General features: G+C 39.2%; 1 protein-coding gene across 1 annotated transcript; it reads left to right on the plus strand.

Moving 5' to 3' along the window:
* Window positions 1–647: 647 nt before the first annotated feature.
* Window positions 648–16,707, plus strand: LOC108892758 (VPS10 domain-containing receptor SorCS3; the record flags this gene model as incomplete). The annotated part of the gene is made up of 9 exons (XM_018690474.2): window positions 648–781; window positions 3,725–3,851; window positions 5,176–5,288; window positions 7,488–7,622; window positions 9,779–9,878; window positions 10,345–10,450; window positions 11,103–11,260; window positions 11,398–11,445; window positions 13,279–16,707. Coding segments are annotated over 8 exons (884 nt in total), but the record flags the coding sequence as incomplete, so codon positions are not given.
* Between the last annotated feature and the right edge of the window lie 4,405 nt (window positions 16,708–21,112).

Consider the following 21,112-nt stretch of genomic DNA (forward strand, 5'->3'; position numbering starts at 1 on the left):
AGAGGATAGAGGTTCCTTCAATTTTTGTGCTCCTGCTTCCAGCTCTTTCAACTTTCCACTTTTTTTATCACGTTCAGTGGAACTGCAGCTGTCAATCTGTACACAGTGTACCATGTTCTGTGCTTTATCTCTTCACAGAACATGCTCCCCTCCATAACCAAACAAACAAGTGAGGTAGAACAAATCCCATTACACTTCAACTCAAGTCAGCTTATGCTTCATAGCCACTCAGCCCATGGAAGCCACAGAAGCCTTATATGTAACAGGGCTGACCACCCCTGGTGTATTCAGGGGGTGACAGATGTAACAGAGCTGACTTATTGATCAGGGAGTGCTGCTGCCCCCACCAATCTGTCAATCCTATGTGCCAGCAGTGCAAATAGAGCCACCGCAGGCTCAGGAGTGCCATGGATGAAAAATAACACACAGATGGCAGCCAACGGTCCCAGCACAGGAGAGAATTTTGAACAAACTCACCAACCCCTCTCTCCCTACCCAGCACAAACCTATAAACCTACCCTCCTCTTCCTGTTTTTTTTTTCTTCATTTGAAACCATGAAGTTCTTGTTTGTTCCTTTTTTGTTCTTTTGCACATTGTGGTGCAGTACATCAAGTTCACTCTGTGATCTATATGTGTGCCTGAGTAGGTCAGCTGGAGTATATCCATCTCTCAGCTCCATTTGTGGCGGTGAGGAATAAGGAAGTGAACCTGACTGCTGTTCTGTGGCCCAGCCAAGTGGGAACGGTCACCTACATCTGGTGGATCGGAAATAACACAGAGGTACGGTTTACCAACTTCTCTCTGCTCTCTGAGCTCTTACTTCTGTTATGCCTTTGCAACCTACTTAATCGTTGGCGTTTAAGTAGGTTGCTGACTCCTCTACTCCAGAATGTGAGAATCATTATTCTGAGCTATATTTGTGCATCCAGGTTACAAAAAGTGTGGTCTTGTTAATCAGCTTCAATAAAAATGCACAGCATGCTGACATATCAGATAAACCAACAAGCTCAATTACCAATATCCAGTGAAGTGGAACCATAATTTATTCTCATTCTAAACTGCTACAACTAAGGTCTGAAGCTGCCAGAACTATGACTAAAGGGGTCCGTGAAATTAACAAATTTTTCCTCTAAGCCCTAGTGGTAGCAGATAGTATCAGCTTTACGTGTATAGATTTTGAGATCTCAGCCTTTGAAACTTCTGCTGCCACCCCATTACTACGGTGGCCCTGAAGGTCAAAACAATACAACATTTCAGAAAACACTACAACATTTCAGAAAAGACAACAACATTTTAGAAAACACAACATTTCACAAAACACAACAACATTTCACAAAACACAGCATTTCACAAAACACAACATTTCACAAAGCACTACAACATTTCAGAAAACACAACAACATTTCATGAAACAGAAAGGGAGGGACAACAGCTCTTCTTTGTGATTGGACAGAACCCCTGTCAATTCAGAGTTTATCCAGTGATTGTTCTGGGCGCCTGAGCGCTGTATTATGTGCCAACCAGTGAGCATACCTGCTGCATACCTGCTCTTCTGGTGAAGGAGAGACAGGTTATATTTATTTTATGTCAATGAGTAAACAGAACACCCTGCGATGGACTGACAGTCCAGGGTGTACCCTGCCTCTCACCCAATGTCAGCTTAGGATAAGCTCCAGTCCCACACGCTCCTTATACTGTAGTGTTCTGTGAAATGGTGTTGTGTTTTGTGAAATGTTGCTGCATTCTCTGAAATTTTGTAGTGTTTTTTGAAATGTTGTAGTGTTTTGACCTTCAGGGCCACCATAAAATGCAATGGAGGTGAGTGGAAATTTTTTGTGTGTGTCAATCAAAGCAATAAAAAAAATTATATTTTAAAAACTCAACAACAAAGTATCTTTCCAGAAACATGTTGCAGTGTTAAGCAAATGTATATTCTGTAACTTTAACCTCTAATCCATTAGTTATCATCAGTCAATTTTGAGTTGATGGTTTACTCCAGATGCTCTTGTTTCCTCCCAGAGTCCAAAGCCAAGCAGGTTAGATTGCCAGTAGGTGTGAATATCAGCGTAAATGTCAAGTCATTTTTATTGATATAGCACTGAATCATAGCAGAAGTTTGTCTGTCACTATGTATCAACCAGTTACTCATGTAAGAGTTTGTTTGTGCCTTTCCATTGACTTTCTCTATCAAAGTTGCTTTCCAACAACCTGCCACAGCTGCCACAACCACACTTCAGAAGGCACTGTATTCTGATACGCAACTGCTGATGTAGATAGTGATGGCGGAGTGGTGTGGATGTATTTACCATCAAAGCTACCTTAGCCCCTGTAAGTGCCTGCTGCATCCAAAACCCTGGTGATTTCTGAATGTTGGACTATGAGTGGATAGTTAGACAGTTAGAAGTCAATAATAGATATATCACTCGTCTTGTGGCAGAGGCTAACATCTACACCACATCTCAAGCTCCCTTCCAGGATAATATGACCAGAACTTACTGAACATTAAGAGACAAAAATGAAGCAATGGCAGACCACATAAGTTGTATTTGCTCTGGCACCAGTTTTTTCATTCATGCTTCACCAGCTGTGTGGCAACCAGCTGACCGGTAATATGCAATCATTTTCACACAAGCAGAGTGGTTATAATCATTATAACCTGACACTTCTCCTGATTACTCGGTAGATATGCTTAAGCTAATGCTGCTTATTTGCAGTTCTGCAGTTCCCTCCACTGCCACAACCTCCCTTTTATGCTATTAACAGAATTATTGTTACTGCTTGGATCCTTTGAGAGCTCCTTTAAAAAGTAGGGCCTTTGTTCTCCAGATATACTGTAGCTCTATAACCATTTGCTTTAAATGGGGAATTCCATGACCTAAGTCTTCCAACTGAATCTGTATCAACCCCTCCACCCAACTCCCAGTAAGACTGCAAACAAACCAACCCCCCAATATGTTGAAGTAATAATAAGCATTACTAGAATTTATAACTGTAGTGTAATGATTGAATCTCAAATTGTAATCTGTTGTGATGGAAAAAAAAATACATTTGAGCACTCCTGAAGGCACGATGCAATATGTTTTTTGTCAATTGTGTGGATTTATGCCCACATACAGAGAAAACTCTTGCTCAAAATTGTCAGTGGAATTTTAGTAAGAAGCTACTTGAGGGCTAGAAGACACAGTAAGATGATTTTGAGATAATAAAAAACCAACCTCCATCTCTCTGGACCAACAGATGCACTTGCACACTAGTAGCTCAGTATGTACAAATGCTCCACTCTCACTATCTGTCCTCATAATTGTAGTTGTGTAAATGTGTTTGTTCAGCACCAACAGGGGCCTTCCACAAGGACAGCCAGTTATGTCAGTTGGTAATAAACTGCGACAGTATTAGCATTTTATAGCTATTTGAAGAACAAATGGAGATGTGAGTAATGACAAGAAGGAGCTGCTGGTGTCACACAGGGAACTCTCTGTGGGCCATGATACTGTATGCAGCACAGGACAGATTGTTGCAAAGCTCTTTTTGTTTGCTTGTGCACATGTGTGTGTATTTCTAAGTGTGCCAGCAGGCTGACACCTCTGTAGTGTAAATAACAGTAGTGTGAGATGTTAACCAGCCGTTGATAAGGGTCTCTCTCGGGAAGCCCCAGACTCTGACTCTCTCCATCTCTATCTCCCTCTCCCATACCGTTTCTCTCTGTCTCTCTCTCTCCCCCAGCAGCCAGTAATCACCCTAGAGGGAAGTATAGCATGCACATTCTCCCGGGAAGGCATCAATACAGTCACTGTGCAGGTGTCTGCAGGGAATACTATTCTGCAGGACAGAAAAACCATTGCTGTCCATGGTGAGCTGAATCTCTGACTGCATCTCCACTGGGATTCTGTAGCTCTGTAAACACACTGACAAGATGTGTCACCACAGTCTGCCTAATAATATACAGATAGTTGTTTTTCTAATCATTGTTAGAGTATGATCCTACTTAATTACAACTGGGTCTCATTTTTGGTATCTATGGCTATCTGTCATCAGTAACATAACAGTATACTCCCCAAGTAGGTCCACTTTCCAATAAGTCATCTTTTATAAACCGTTGTTCTTATGTTAACTAGATGTTCTTAATCACTTATAATCAATAAAGTAGCATGCCTTGTGCAAAGAGTTTATAAGTTGCTACATACCAAACTAATTGCTGAGATCCAGGAGCATGGCAACATCACTAAAAAGCTCAATGAGGCAAAGCATATGAGGAATTAGATGATCAGACAACCTTAGCCTTAACTAAGGCAAACATTTTTTATCTTAACTGTTAACTGTGGTTTAACTTTAACTTCACGTACTTACATTAGCATTATTCAAGATTCTTGTTGTCACTTTGCTGCATGTTGAAGCACCTGCTAACATTAGAGAGCCGCTGCATCCCTACATCCCCAGCAGGACTTTAAAGTCCTCTGATCAGGGCTTTTTGGTTGTTCCTTGCTCCAGGCTCAGAATGAAAGCAGACTGTGCTTCTGAAATTGTGGCATGTAAACTATGGAACTCACTCCCTTTGGGCTTAAGATCTGTGGACTTCTGTTTTTATGCATTTGATGTTTTATTACCATTATTTATATCTGCATGAACAGATCCACTGGATCAGCACTGGTTTTGATATATTGATATACTGATATATTGATAAAAGCTGATCAAGTCAAATATGTATAATTCAAATTAAATACAATTTCTTTATTAGTGTTGTTGTAAAATCCAGTCTTTCTACTCTCATTCGCTTAGGCAGTGTGGGCCTCGAACTCAATTTGTAGTGCTACAGCTATCCCTGATACATAATATCGCCTTATTTATCACTATATGACATTTACTGGATTTGTTCTCGACATCAGCAGATACCATGAGCTTAGGTGTCAGGTGGATAAACTTTTGGCCTTTTTACAACCTTTCTAGTGGACTTGTTGACTACATTGTACTAGAAGTACTACAAGATCTTAATATTTACTTTTACTAAATTATGGGGAAAAGTGCAAAAATAAGACTGAAGTTGCAATAAACTGGACTTGTAAACATGATGGTAATAAATGAGGTAGATTTTGGTCCACAAGAGTTTTTGAAAGGCTGAACTCTACATTTTATGACAGAAAAGTAAAAGCATCTCACACACATTTACCTCCCTACAGAATATTTCCAATCTCATCTGCTTGCCTTTTCATCAAACCTTGATGACCACAACCCTGATGTTGCCGAATGGAGGCTGGATGTGAGCCGAGTTATCAAGAACTCTCTGATCCAGGTAAAGCTCTCTCAGATCTTTTCATGGAAACTGTTGCTTTACTCTGGTAAATACTGTCACCGCTTGACTGGACCTCTGACGGTGTATGAGTGCAGCATGACCTCCCTGAGGCTTCGAGACATAAATCTGTCTTTTATGATGATAAATGACAAGGCAAGAGGGAGAAGAGGGGGAAAAATATAGTTCAAGAACATGCTGATTGCAGTGGCTCGCACACAGTCTGTGAGTTCAGGGCCATACAATAACGAGATTGTGGATGTTGAAGTGTACAGAAGAATAAATGTCACGATGTGCCTAATGTGTGCTCGGCAGTCACCTGGAGGGATGCTTGGAGTTGACTGCTTTGCAACCTGTCAAGTGTAAGACATAAATCAAACCCACATATGACATGTCAGGTACAGGTTTTGCCTCATTAACTTCATGCTTTTTTTTTTTTTTTTTACAACATCCTCTGAATGTCAATACTTTTCTGATTCCTAGGAAGAAGCAATGTGAGCCTTGCATCATATTTTCACACTTTTTGATCCTGCAAAATCAAAATTGATGCCAAAAATACACCCAGCTCTTCAGTCTTCAGTGAACATGTCTGTTTTGTTATTTGTTATTGACATCGTTTCTTCATGACAACCCCAGCCTGGAAGGCAGAACATGAAAAAAAAACAACAACAACAACTTCCAGATGAAAATATGACATGATAGCTTAAAACATCCATATTCACAATATTCACTGCAGCAAAGCCATGCAAGAGCTGGAACAAGAACCAGGGGCCCTTGCAGTAATCACTGAAAATATTCTGTAAATTACATGCTCTCACAGTTGATAGAGTAAAACAGCAGTTATATGCAATATTATTTTGCTATATGATGTTGTAAATTCAGTGATCAAATAGTGTTGGCTGTTACAAGATGATGCCCTCCTCCCCCTGAATCCAACCAGCCATTCAGTCATTTCACATCCCTTTAAGTGACATTTTGCAGGTTAACTATAACTGTCAAGGACTGCTGTTGGTTGAAAACCTGACCTTCAGTATTTTATTCGTGCACCATTCATCCACTAGTATAATAAGGCTTGTTACTCTTCTGTTTTTCACATTAAAAACCTTTTAAGAGAAGGCTGCAAGGTGTAATACTTAATATTTTTAATATAAAAATTCTGGAGAAAGCGGTGACTTCATTTGTGATAGATAACTCAACATTGTTAGGGTTAACAGGCAAAGTGGAATGCCTGATACGACGATAACAGGTTAACATGAAGGAGGAAGTGCATTATTTAACAAAATAATGATGGAAATATCATACTGGGGATAGGCAGATACTCAATATTAAAGGCAAAGGTGTAGACTGAGAGACTGAGATAGAGAGGAGTGAATTATGAAGTTGCAGGTTTCCCAAACCCCCAAAATGTTGTTGTTGTTGCTGTTTCAAGGATCCCTTATATTGGCAATGTAAAACAAAAATTACAAATGCTGTGCGCTAGTATGTAGTAGTAAATGGCTGGACTGATGATGTCCTAACCATCAACATCAGTTTTAGTGTCTTTTCAGGAGAATTTTAAATAACATCATATGTTAAGTATATATGTATTTTTTATTTTTACAAGAAAAACCACGAAGAGGAGGTGTAATGCTTTTTAAGCCTTGGGTATTGAATGCTTTTTCTCAAACTGTACGCACTCTCAACAATCATCAATGAAATAGGACAGCATGTATGATGCTACTGCTTATAAAGCTTAATTTCTTTGAGTGCATTGTTAATAACTAATGAATAATAATAATAATAATAATAATAAATAATGATTTTGGTTGGTAAATAGTAAGAAGGCAGTATTAAGAAATATTTAATTGTATAAAGAAAACTGAATTCAAAAATGTGATTGGGGCAAAATTACAAAATTATTTTGTTTGTCATTTAAATGAATAATTTGCAATGTGCCTCCTATAGTTTCTGCTGGTTGCCTGACAACTGCTCCCTGCTAAAAAATAGTAAAAAATACAGTCTAACATTAGTAAAATTCTGTTGTAAATCAGAAACTGGTCAGAGAAAAGATAAAGACGATTCTAAATCTGCTTTTGGTATTGCTTTTTGGTACTACATTTCAGTCTGTACCAGAAAAGTGATGAGGTTCTGTACCCCGCCTTTCCTGAACCAAGGGACACCTTCTTTTAAACTCTTTTAACATTCCTTTCCCTCTTGTTCCAGGCTACAGGTGTGAGAGAGGATCAGCTTCTGGTCACTGTTCTCCCAGGTCTACCCACTGCTGCAGAGTTTTTCCTCCTACCTGACAAGCAGTTAACTGAGGGGAAACCAGAGAAGAGCTCTGCTCATTTAGATCAGGTGAAACAACAACCGCTGGTTTGTGTGCTAACGTGTCTGCATTCCTTTTCCCAGCCCTGGATAGTATCTGTGTAGTTAATGAATTTCACCTTGTAACCTCAGTGTAATTCTGCCATAACACCATGCACAAGCCTCAAGCATTGTTTCATTTTTTGTGCTTTGTGAGTCGTGGGGGATCCTTTTTTCTATCACCAGTTTGTCCAGTAACTGCTCACTAAAAGTGATCCCAAATCTGAGTTCCCCCATCCTCCAGCAGATGTCAGTATTGATCTATTGAACCATGTCTAGTTTTTTCCATGGGTCTAATTCTAGAATACGCCTGAGGAATCTCTGCAATAGACTCATCAATAAGCCTGACAAGTATTAACAAGTTATCAAGGGGAATGACTTTTAAACTCCTCCAAGTCACATCCTGTGGGTGTTGGATTGGGAGGGGGTTGGTGCTGGAGACTTAAAAGAGCCTAAAAAGCCAGACAAAGAAATTGTCATGGTTGATCAGTTCACTAAATCACAGGCATATCAAGATGGACCGAATTAGCTCTGAGCCTCACATAATAGTAATGACCGATAATGATTCGTAATCGGCTCTCCGTGGGAAGAATTCCATGGGCATGTGTAGGGAGGGAAACTGGGAAGGAAATCAATTTGATTTTCTTCTTCCCTCTCCACTCACACCTGGTTGATCGCCTCGAAAGATCCTCTCCCACACAAGCCAGTGATAAATCTTCATTCAAGGTTGACATATTAAAAGTGTAGAGTGTGCTCTACTTATCAGGATGTATAATAGATTTACTGACCCTGGTATACATTGGGAAAAAGTAATTAGTCATAGCATGGTCTAAATTTAAACTGTTAAGAAATATAAAGGAGGGAATGAAGAACTACAGAAATTACTCATATCACAATTAATTTAGCAAATGAGGCAGATGAGATAAATGAAGCCTCTGCAGAGCAAAAACAAGGAGATCTGCTGAAAGAAAATTGAGGATTTTTGATAGAAAAATCAGTTTTATGATATTGGAACATCACTTAAAAAGATTGTTTATAAGCATTAAAGCCTTGAGATAGAGATTTATAATTGTGTGAATGAAAGAATCTGTGCAGGGATATAGACTGAGAGTGAATGAGATTGGACTCTGGCTTTCTAAAGTTTACCTTTGGGTCAGGGTAATCTGCCTGATTTATATCAAAGTTAGATGTTCTCAGTGCAGAAGGTTACTTGCCAGTCTGGAAAGCAGAGATCAAATGAGGCTGCATCGTATGCATTATGCATCACAGTGGAAAGGTCCCACAGACAAAGACTCTTACATAAACAGGAAAACTCAGATGGGGTTGTTGGTTGAGGCAGTGAGGTTTTTCTGGGTCATGGGTGCTTACAAATAATGCTATTAAATACAACAGCCGTGCAATAAATACTGTCTTTAGAAGATTCCGTTTTGAAAGTGCATCAGAGTGTTAGTTCAGCCCTGTGGTCATTTTTATGCTTTAATGTACTTACATTGTCCCTCTGTGTTAATGAAGGGCTACTGTACATGTGACAGCTTTAATTCTTGGTCTTGCTTTTTTTAGAACTTAAACCTGCACCAGTCAGTATCTTTCTGAATCCAGTAACTATGTGTAACACACAGGGACTGTCACCCAACCCTGCATTTCCCCGGGGGGTGGGGGGTGCATTTATTTACCAAAGTAATGGACAGGAAATGTGGGATGAGAGAATGAGATGCAGTAAATGGTCTGGTTAAACCAGGGATGCACTTCTCAGATTGTTTATACCCACATGGTATGCACCCTAACCATTGTACCATCCTTTTTTATTTTTGTATTTTTTAATGATGTATTTCTATTTTTTGTCCACACTCTGTACTCTGACAGTGATTCATAAAGTGACGAGGTAGGCGTTTACACCTGAACACCATCAGAGGTGCTGTCAAGGGCAGATGATATTTGGACTCGATTATTTTTCAGTCAGTGCGAAGACTGATCAGAACTATGAACAAATTTTCTCTGAAATGTCAGTTAATAAATGATGAATCCAAACCAAGGATAGATGAGACCATCTCAGAGGTCTGATGATCTCTTTTTTTGTTTGTTTTGCTTTTTTTTGTACAAAATAAAACTCTCCTTTTTAGTAAAAGTCTTCCTCTGTTTCCCAACAGCTCTCTGAGGTTTTGCTCAGCGCCTTGAATCAAAACCTTGTCCAGTTCACACTGCGGCCAGGGGTCCAAGTGACTGTTTATGCAGCACACCTATCAGCAGGTAAAGGAATGCAGCTGCTTGTGTATGTATGGCTCTACCCAGACAGGCCTTTGTACTTCCTGTAGTAAGTGGGACAGAAAATAACGTTTGTAGAAGAGACCTAGATACAGTGGACAGTCAGCTATATTTTTTTAATTATTTTTGCTGCCCCCGTCAACTAACAACCCCAATCCTGTGTCTGATTGGCTCCCACCATGTAGCTACACAGAGACATTCAGAGAGTGAGCATCGTTACAAGTATGTGTGCCTCTTCCTATTGGGGATGCTGCTACTGTCCTAAAGGGGCTTATAAGATAAAGAGTAAGAGAAGTCCATACTACTGTATATTAAACTGATTCATCAATGATTTACATGGGTGTTAATAATCCTGTTCACTGCACATTGCATGATTCAACTGGGTGGAAATACAGGTTGTGTTGGTTGGCGTGATGTTTAGGCTGTGGCTCCTCTCTCCCTGTTTCTGCAGCGCCCCTAGTGGACACCAGCGAGAACCACAGTGGCTCTGCCATGCTAATGCTGTTATCAGTTGTGGTTGTGGGTTTAGCTGTATTTGTCATCTACAAATTCAAGAGGTAAAGTGTTCATGAAATGTCATGTCTATATAGTCGTCACACTATACGCGTTTGGGAGGTGGTGAAAGGTGTTGAAGCATCCTGACAGCTTAGTAAACAAAGGCTGCTTGCAAGGCTACAGAGAAGGTTGATAGCTGCCTGTCAAATGTCTTCGGCGGCATACCCAGCACTCCTCAGTGGAGGATTGGCTTTTCCCTCTCACATCTGTGTGGATCCTGTGGAAATTCTTTTGTCAGGTCATTCTTTGCAAAAGAAATGTCAGTCAGCCTTCAACCGCTATCAATATTAAGCCCTTTGAATGTAGGCAGTTGACCTTTCTGAAATGTTAAATTATGTCTCCTCACCAAGGTGCAGTTTCAAGGGAAAAGGGCACAAAGGGTCATGAAGATTTACTGACAAGCAAAGACCAAATAAAACTTGCGATTTACAGACCTTTATTTGCTTTTAGAATTTGTGTAAATGTTGATTGGCATGCAAATACGCTCAATCGTTTCAACAGAAGGCACAAAGAATTTGAGCAAACAAGTAGAGTCATCTGGTTGCAGATGGTCACACTTAGAATTCTGCTGACCCCCCATTGTATTCTTGCTGACTTTATTTTAGTTAGGCTGTTGTCTTTATCCCTTTGCCTCACTGTAAATCTTCTCTCAAGGAAGATCCCAGGCCTCAACGTCTATGCGCAGATGCAGAATGAAAAAGAACAAGAAATGATGAGTCCAGCTAATCCAACAGAGGCCACACCCAGCTCACAGCGGGACTTGGTGCATTCTTTGGAGATTCTGGACACAGAGTTTAACTCACGGCCCATCGGTAAATATGCACTCTGACTCTTAATCTGTGGCTGCCATTTACATTTTTTATTTCTCCATTGCTTATTTCATATCAGTAGGTTCATGTGGTGTTTTCTCATAAGACTCATCCTGTGCTTTTTGTTGTGTGTTTCTCAGAAGTGAAATGATCCGGTCAGGGGCTGAATGAGAGCTAAACAAAAATGAGTATGATGAAAAGTACAATTAACACATTGCTCTCCTTGGTTCTGTCACCCTTTAATTACCTGAGAATACAGATGAGTGACAAATGAAAGGAAACCAAAATAAAATGTGATGTTCCACCAAAACCATTCAGACCAGCTTCAGTGCAGCTTAGTCTCTGGAGCATGCTACTACAAATAGATGATCAAATGGGTTAAGATCTGGAGACTGTTAAGCCCATGACATATTATTTTCATATTGATCAAACTACTGACTTAGCCTTTGGATTCATTTATTCAGGGTATTCCTAGAATTAGTCACTTGTCTGTATATTCTTTCTGTGGCTCTATGGATTGTGAAATTTTAAGGGATTAACACTGCTGGTTGTTGATGCAGCCATGTTGTTACTGCATACTCAGATTTAAGTTCTGTTTATATTTCCTGTGAGACTATGTACGTTTTAAAAGTTGAGATAGACCGATACTGATACCGATTATCAGTAGCCAAGGAGGCCGATAACCGATATTTGGAGCTGGTATTCATTTGCAGTAAAAGTGAAAATATTGGCGTCAAAATTTTGGACAATACAAACTCAAACATTTAGCTTCATTTAAATGCCTTTAAGCATATGTTTATTAAACAGCTTTTCAGATTTGCAACATGTTAAAGGTTTTTTTTTATCTTAGACAATAGACATCTTTGTTTTAAAATTCTAACAAAAAGTGCAGGGAGCTCCCAGGCTCAGCAGCATGTCTTATAAAGTTAAATGAAAACTTAAACAAATAAATAGCTCCCTAAAGTTTTCTACAGTAAATAAAGTTTTCCAAAATTTCAATATAACTGAAATGTTATTTGATCTTTCACTTATTTCACTTATGTTTGTTTTAAGTTCAAACAAAAACAAAAAGTGCAGGGAATTCCCAGGCTCAGCAGCATCTCTCATAAAGTTAACTGAAATTTTAAATAAATAAATAGCTTTGTGAAGTAAATAAAACGAAGTTAAATAGAATTTGCACAGAAATCAATTAGTAGTCCCAATTGAACAGCACCAGACTGTGGTGCAAAAAGCAGAGTTGTTCAGTGTGTGTGAGCACTGTGCACGCACAGCTTTCACTGCTGATTGACTGTTACCCGTGCCATGGCTCTGCTAACCAATCAGATGGTGCTGTGGGCGGGACAATGTTGGAGACAGAGTAGTGACAGCAGACAGAGAGGCGTGGCTGCATCAGAGCCAAAATAACCCAGTTTTTTATTGATCTCTTATCGGCCGTCGGATTAAAAAAAAAGGCAGATGGCGATATGCGTCAAAATGCCAAATATTGGTGCCGATAATCATCATGGTCGATAATCGGTCTATCCCTATAGGGTAAATAACATTCTCTTTCTTATAAATACATTTTTGAATTCACAAGACATGCAAAGCACCATCTCAGAACAATTAGAAAACAAGCAGTTTTCTTGTGTTTCCTGTTCAAAAAATGTACATTCTCTCACTTTAATAGTGACTATTCATTCTCCATCATCCTCTCTCATCCAATTTAAAACTAAATCCATATCATTTTCAATGTTTAATACTTCTACTAAAACTTTTGCATGACTGTTAGATTAGCTACTTGTAAGCTAACTCAGTAAAATTCACTTTAAAGCTGCACTAACAAATATATTTTTAATTTACAGATGTTGGATGTGTAAATAGACAAAGGTGATAGTGGTTCCAATGTTGTATTTTCAGCTTTAATCACTTAATGCAGCTTTAAAGTATCACCTGTTATAATGAGACCAGTTTTTGCTTCTAATACAAAATATCATCTGATACCCTTGTCCTTCTACTGTCTTTCTCTTTCCTGTTTCCCACAGGATGTATGAAACCTCATGTACATGTGAAATTCTCCACAGAACTCCCCACATACATCGTCTGAACTCTGGACTGGATTACCACTCCAGCTGTGTCATGGATATTTTTTTACCATTTGGGACACAATGGTTTTGAGCTTTATACCTGTGCATGCTGGACCCTGCTGACACATACTGTGCTCTGTTCAAACCAGAAGAAACTGTGTACAGGTTTTCTTTTAACATCATGTCTGATACATTAATCATTTAAAAAATTTCATTTATTTAAACAAGTCAGATACATAATCCAGAAGGGATGCCAGCATGAACTAGCGAAGGGAAAATTGTCATAAACAACAATGTTTTGACTTTGCTTATATAGATAAGATTGGTTTGCTGTTCTATGAAGCAAACAGCAGTAGTGTATTATTTATTCATATAAATATACTTTTATGAAGTATGTTATTGAAGTGAATTACACATTTATTTTGTAAGTCATAAATGTCTATGTTAGAAATGTGTATTTTAATAACATGTCATACTAAACATAAATGCTGTTATAAAAAATGAATAGGGTATTTCAAAGCTTTTTGTTCATTGTCTCTTGGAAAGCTGATTTATGGCACAATACACATTTTCTACTGAAATATTTCTTTTTTTCTGATTTTAATTTATTAACAAAATACGGGGTTTGGTTTTCTGGATTAATTTAAACTTTGCTGTTAATCTAATGCTTCTGGTACTATTTATGATACATACCAGTTTGTAAAATGTTTTGTGCTTCAGCATCTTCTGACTACAACTGATCCCCAAATATCACAAGACATTACACCTTTTAGGAACAGAAGAACAAACTGGGGGACAGCAGGACGACTATCCCACAAAGAAAAATATTCCAAAGTTGTAGTTAGCCACATCCCAATCTACAGCCAACATCCCTACTGGAGGCAGAGAACAATTTATCAAGGCAAAGATTTAAGGTGGCAGTTGGAATGAGAAACAACTACTTTGTGAGAGTATCCAAAGAGTATGGCATTGAGGAAGAGAGAGGCAGAGAGAGAGGTTAAGAGAGATGGAAGAGTGCATTTTGGGGGCATGGTGCATTAAGAGTGTTGTATTGGACAGAAAAAAGAAGAGGTTGACTTCTTGAATCCTTAATGTGGCCAGTCAAGCTCAAGGCTGGCTAAGGTTGGTGACACATTTAGGCTAATGTCCTGACCCAGTCTCGAGTAGCAGCCATCTTCATCCCAGCTCATTATATCGTGCTGTAGGAACAAGAGAACTAGAGCGCAGATGCTACCAGGCTATATGGATGGTTAGCTTGTTCAGAGGACTGTCAAGCCCTGTGGTACTTTGTGTGCAAAATCTGACAGATGTAAATGCCTGATTGATGCCTTTCAAATCTTCCAAGGCAATTTTTCTGGATTTGTTTTTTTTCCTCTCTTTTTACATTGAGGAGGTATGGACACAAAGAGAGTGTGGTTTTGTCTGTTTCAGATGATATTTTCCACAATTGTTCAGCTGTGTCTGCGCAGAAATTGCCCAAGTATGCACCTACGCGCAAAGAGTAGAGGATGTAACTCTGGACCATACAGAAGAGCAGTGATTATACACTTAAATGCAACACTTTGTGTAACATTGCCTCATTTGACCTGCTTAACAACAAACACCCATTTAACACTGTGTCAAGTAAGGAGAAGTTTGTCCCATTTCTTTTACGATGGGACATGAGTTAATAGGTTCTCAAATAATTGTGAGATGCCAAGAGAGGTGGACTTGACCAAATTTCCTTATAGCTCTGCAATGATTAAAAAAAAATGAGGAGCAAACATGATAAAAATGTTACTTTTCCTGGAATGTTGGTGCACATGAAAGCTTGGAAATGGATGTTGAGATGTCCTGTGTATACACAGAGATACAAAGGGCCTGAAGCTTGCAGGTATCTTTGTGTGAGCAGAGTTAACTTTCATATTGAGCTCCAATTGAGCAGTCATTTTACAGTTACTACACTGGCACATGACAAAGCATGTCATTTGTTGGATGTATTCCCCACTGTGTTCCTTGCATTGTTTTTGTTGCTAGTTAGAGTTTTATTGTAGAGAACAGGAAAGCCATTGACCATGATGATCAGCTTTGTATACATTTCTTTGAAGTATGTTTAACAATTACATGCTTCAGTTTGACAACAGAATCAGAGCAAGCATGATTGGTTGTTACCAGGTTTTGTCTGGTACATCAGAATTTATGTAAAGGGACACCTTTCTTTACTTCCCTGGGATGGATTGCTGGGTGCCTCTTGAATTTTAGTAGTGTTGGGGTGGCAAGCATCAAGAGTCTACCACAGTAGATACTTGTGTTTTGACATGTATCACACATGACATGCTAGTGTGCGCTGCCCTCAAAGACTGACATTTACTAGAACATGCACTGTTATCTGTTACAGCAGTTAAAATTTTTATATAAGCTGTAATAAATCTGTTTAAAAAGAAGTGTTTATATTCCAGAGCTGCATGCTAGGATGATTTGGTAACAATTCAACTTCCATCTTCATGTCCATTGTAGCTGTGTGTATACATCTGAGGTTGCAGGATACAAATTGCACTCTAGTATGAGGTGATTTATATTATCCCATTGCATGGTATTATAAGGGTGGTTTAACATGCTGGTGGTTGGATTTTTGTTAATCAGAAACATCAATGAAATATCTCAGACATGTAGCAATACAAAAACGGGACTGGATTCCCCACACTTAAGGAAATTTTAGAAGGATGTAAAGTTCTATACTAGTAAATACAAATTTCTCTGTCTGGCTCTGATTTTAACAGCTTAAGGGAGACATACAGTACAGCAGCCTGTAACCACAGACCCATGGTACAAAACAGCAGACTGCTAATCCTAACCTCCACCCCAGGAAGAGGAAATGACTGTGGCCAGACTAGATCAGGAGGTCAATCATAATAAAAGCATCTTCTGTCTTTGAGTTTTGCTAGGATGAAGACAAGTTGAACAGACAGGAAGTCCTGCAAAAAGAGGAATTTCTGGCTTCCTGGTTAGGATGAGCTGTGATGTGACAGAACCCAAGGGTGTGGGAAACGGTATCAAGTTGTAGACTAGCTTTGAGCTACACCCCCCACCTGACCCGCCTCCACGCCCCACCCCAATCTAATCTCCTCCTCCTTGCAGAACTAGCAAGATTATTATTTTTGTAGAGAAATATTAATAATAATAAAAAAAAAAAGAATTTTATTACTGTACAGCTTTTCTATGAGAACAGACGGTAAGGTGTTACAGTGTTTTTGTTTGACCTCAACTGTGCTGTGTGTAATTGTTTTATGCATTTACAATCATATTTATTAAATGGAAAGAAGTCTGTTAACTGTGTTTGCATTTTCTTACAATATTTGTAAAGAAATACTATGTATTTGCGGAAGTAATATTCAACCCATAAAGAAAAGAAAACAAGCATGTGTTTGTATTTTCTTCTACACACATTTAGCGATGATATATTTCTAACGTGCTTTCAAAGAATCAAGAAACTATATAAAAGAGCCTTTTCTGTCAGAATATTAATATAAATATGCACTCACGGTTGAGAAGCAAATTTGCCATGTAGACTGCCAAAAGATGAAGAAAAGAAAAATGAATGCATCACTGTCGTTTGCTTAGATTTGGAACTCAGGTTGCCAGTTTTTGTCAGGCATGTTCATTTCATTTTCACATTCACCTGTACTGTAGCATTTTTTGCAGCCTAAACCCAAACCCATAGATATATAGCTCATATAGTGAGCATTGTTAGTATGGTGTACACAAACAAGAAAGAGCTGTGGATGTCACTTACATCAATCTGCAGTTTTGCTGACAATTTCTTAACCAAAGTTTTTGTATGTCTCTGGAAACACACTCAAACATGTAAAACCATTTGTGATGGTATCATCTGTATGTGCAGGGAGTGCTTGGGTGCCCTGTAATGCACCTTCACATATGCATTAGTCAGTCTGTTGTGCCTGTCCATTATGTGCAAGCAGTTGTCCAAGAATTACACTACACCAAAAAATTCTCTCACCACTGATGGATGGGTATTGAGGTCAGCAGAGAGCTTTTTAAATGGGTAACACGTGAAAATAAGTAACTGTTTAACTGAATGTGAACCATTTTAACTGCACTGCTGTCACTTTATGCTAATGGTAAGGTTGATGTTATCACACAAAAAGTGTTGTCAAAATCTTGATACTTAATTCCCAAAGAATTTGTATGAATTTGAATGTAGTTTTGCTTAATGTTGACTATCTGGTCCCTTGACCAACATGCAGATCCATGACAAGTGACAAATGAAAAGATGTCCACTGGTTTGACAGATGTCAAAAATATGAATGTAATGGCCTTGTCAACAGAGCTCAATCTAAGTGAACACCTACCACCTGTAAAACTGCTCGTTACCACTATCACTCTCATGTCAAATGGTTTTAAAACTGAAGGAGGAGACTGTACATTCATGCTCCCATGTGGGCAAACCTTCTTGGTTTTAAAAACCCCATGGCCTGAATATGAATATTACACAGTGTTTATCTAGAAATCTGAAATTGCTAGAAACAACAAATTTATTGAATTGCCAAAATGATTACTTATTAAATTACTTTTTGGTACTCTTTTTGAAGTTTGGAAAATAAAACTCAAGAAGAGAGAATGTTCAGCCAAAATACTCAAGCACATTTAAAAAAGCTATTCTTTTGTTTTTCCCAGATTTTTATAGACAACTTTCTTGGGAGAAACTTAACAGTAATTTGTCACCAGTTTTAAAGTTCTTTGCTCCTCTTCTCCTGCTCTGCTGAGGATAGTTTAGACCAGTTTGTCAAGCAGAAAGGATACTCTCATAAATAGGGATGAGAAACTGGGATGGAGTCATTAAAGATGAAGATGTTAATTTCAACATGGATATAACCTTAACAAGTTTCAGTGCAGAATATAATGATGCTGAAGTGAGTGATAGTGCAGAAAGAATAGGAGTAATTACAGCTAGATCTTTTACACTTATTATACAGTTCTTAAAATAGCTGTGGTTGGAGCAGCAGTGGTGATAATGATGATGGCCACAGCAATGGCAAAACTAACACAGACTGATTGTTTGACTGAGTCATATCGATGTTGCCAGTGTACAGTGCATATTTCAGCTCAGGCATCCAGGGAACATATATCATCTGAATAACAATGATGATAACTGTGTTACTCATGGGAAAGTGTCATCATAGTTCACATGATGCACATTTCCAAAGGCTTTGCTTGTCCTTAACAAAAGAGAAGAGAGGCCACAGGGCAGTGTCATTACTGATGTGCAATGATTCTACTGCTGCTGACGAGAGTCGAGGGGGCCCGGGCAGAATGGTTATGAATGAAGCAGAGGCAGGGGGAGATGGTTGACGGACTCTTTAATCGTTCTTAGCCAGAAGATGCTTGGGTGCCCAGGGGAGAGAGAAGATTACCAAGAGATCAATTCCAAAACAGGGCTGGCTCTGCTGACATCTCAAGGTAGTGCAGTGCAGTGCAGTGCCCCCATGGGACCAAGCTGCCAATACAAGCTGGTATTACTGCGGATTTAGTGTGAAGGAGACTCGGAGAGAGGAGAGGCTTTTGGTGGAAGTAAACAGCGAGAGGATTACATAAAATGTTACGGTGTTGACAAGGGTGGGACACCTATAGGGGTAAGTTACAGCTGCATGGATATTTAGCAAAAAATATCCATGCCATAATAACTTTGGGCTGCTGCAGAAAAAGAAATAACAATATTTGAGATATCAGGTATGGTCACATTGCATAAAATCTTTTCAGCGCACATGAAGTAAGGAGGTCAAACTGGAGAGTAGATAAAACAAAAGCAGTCAGAAACTGCACCGAGTCTGCATTATCAAAGTTTGTACACAACAGAAAATGTTAAAGACAAAAAAAAATGTATTGTATTCGTTTTAATATATACACATTTATAGACAATCATAGTAGTTCAGGGTCTGTTTTTTATATATGTTTCCGGCACAATCCATCCATCCATTATCTATACCACTTATCCATTAAGGGTCGCGGAGGAGGCTGGAACCTATCCCAGCTGACATTGGGCGAGAGGTGCTCAACTGCCTGCTGTCGAGAAAACAATGCGGGCTTTGTAGATCATTGGAAGAGCTTCTGGTCTGATTAGGAGAGACTGCATTCATCCCATTTTTGATGGAGCATCTCTCATATCTAGAAATCTCACAGGGTTTATTAGGAAGCCAAAGCCCTGACAATCCAGAGTTCAGGCCAGGAGACAGAGCTGCAGTCTTACACGCTTCTCTGTGCCTCCTTTAGATCAGTCACCCCTCCATTACCCCATAGAGACTGTGTCTGCCCCCCGACCACTTAAATTAACTAAATTGAAGGTCAGCAAAAGAGGAGTTAGTCACAATAATCTAATTAAAATTAACACAGCCACCTCAAACTCTTCTAAAAAAGCCCACTCTTGATCCAGACATATTACCCAACTACAGACCTATATCTAACCTCCCTTTCTTTCTAAGATCCTGGAGAAAGCAGTTGCAAAACAGTTGTGCAACTTTCTACAAGATAATAGTTTATTTGAGGTTTTTCAGTCAGGATTTAGGTTGTATCACAGCACAGAGACAGCACTTGTAAAAGTTACAAACAACCTCCTAACTGCATCAGACAAGAGACTTGTTTCTGTACTTGTCTTGTTAGATCTCAGTGCTGCTTTTGATACGATTGACCATCACATCCTTTTACAGAGACTGGAGCATTTTATTGGCATTAAAGGATCCACACTAAACTGGTTTAAGTCCTATCTATCTGATTGTACATGTTAACAACTACTCCTCCATACACACAAAAGTTAGACATGGAGTTCCACAAGGGTCAGTGTTTGGTCCAATTCTCTTCACCTTATATGCTTCCCTTGGGAAACATTTTCAGGAAACACTCCATAAATTTCCATTGTTATGCAGATGATACACAGCTTTATCTGTGAATGAAGCCTAACGAAACCAATCAGCTAGCCAAACTTCAGGCTTGTCTTAGGGACATTAAAACTTGGATGACAAGCAATTTTTTATTACTGAACTCAGATAAAACTGAAGTCATTATAATTGGTCCCCAACACATCAGAAATAGTCCATGCATTTGTTACTTCTAGGATGGACTACCGTAATTCATTATTATCAGGCTGCCCCAACAAGTCTCTAAAGACTCTGCAGCTGATTCAAAATGCTGCAGCACGATTACTGACAGGAACTAGGAAAAGACCATATTTCTCCTGTGTTAGCCTCTCTACATTGGCTCCTCCTCCTCATTTACAAAGCCCTTAATGGTCAGGCTCCATCTTACCTTAAAGACCTCATAGTCCCCTACAATCCCACTAGGACTCTGCATTCCCAGAATGCTGGTTTACTAGTGGTTCCCAGGGTTTCCAGCAGTAGAATGGGAGGCAGAGCCTTCAGCTATCAGGCTCCTCTACTGTGGAACCTTCTCCCAGTTTCGGTCCGGGAGGCAGACACCCTCTGTACCTTTAAGAGTCGGCCTAAAACTTTCCTCTTTGACAAAGCTTATAGTTAGGGTTGGCTCAGGCTTGAACCATCCCTTAGTTGTGCTGCTATAGGCCTAGACTGCCGGGAGATTTCCCATGATGCACTGAGCTTCTCTTTCTCTCTCTCTCTCTCTCTCTCCATCAGTATGGATTCATATCCCATTGTGGTATATTAGATGGTGATGTCGATGTGAAGATGATGAAGAGAAGATCTCCGCTGACACTGACTTACTTGTATATAGAAGTTTATTACAAAGTAGTTCAGCATCGGACAAGCACTGCAGTAGCCTGTGAGAG

Source organism: Lates calcarifer, unplaced genomic scaffold (genome assembly GCF_001640805.2).
Source record: "Lates calcarifer isolate ASB-BC8 unplaced genomic scaffold, TLL_Latcal_v3 _unitig_240_quiver_1589, whole genome shotgun sequence".
Classification (NCBI taxonomy): domain Eukaryota; kingdom Metazoa; phylum Chordata; class Actinopteri; family Centropomidae; genus Lates; species Lates calcarifer.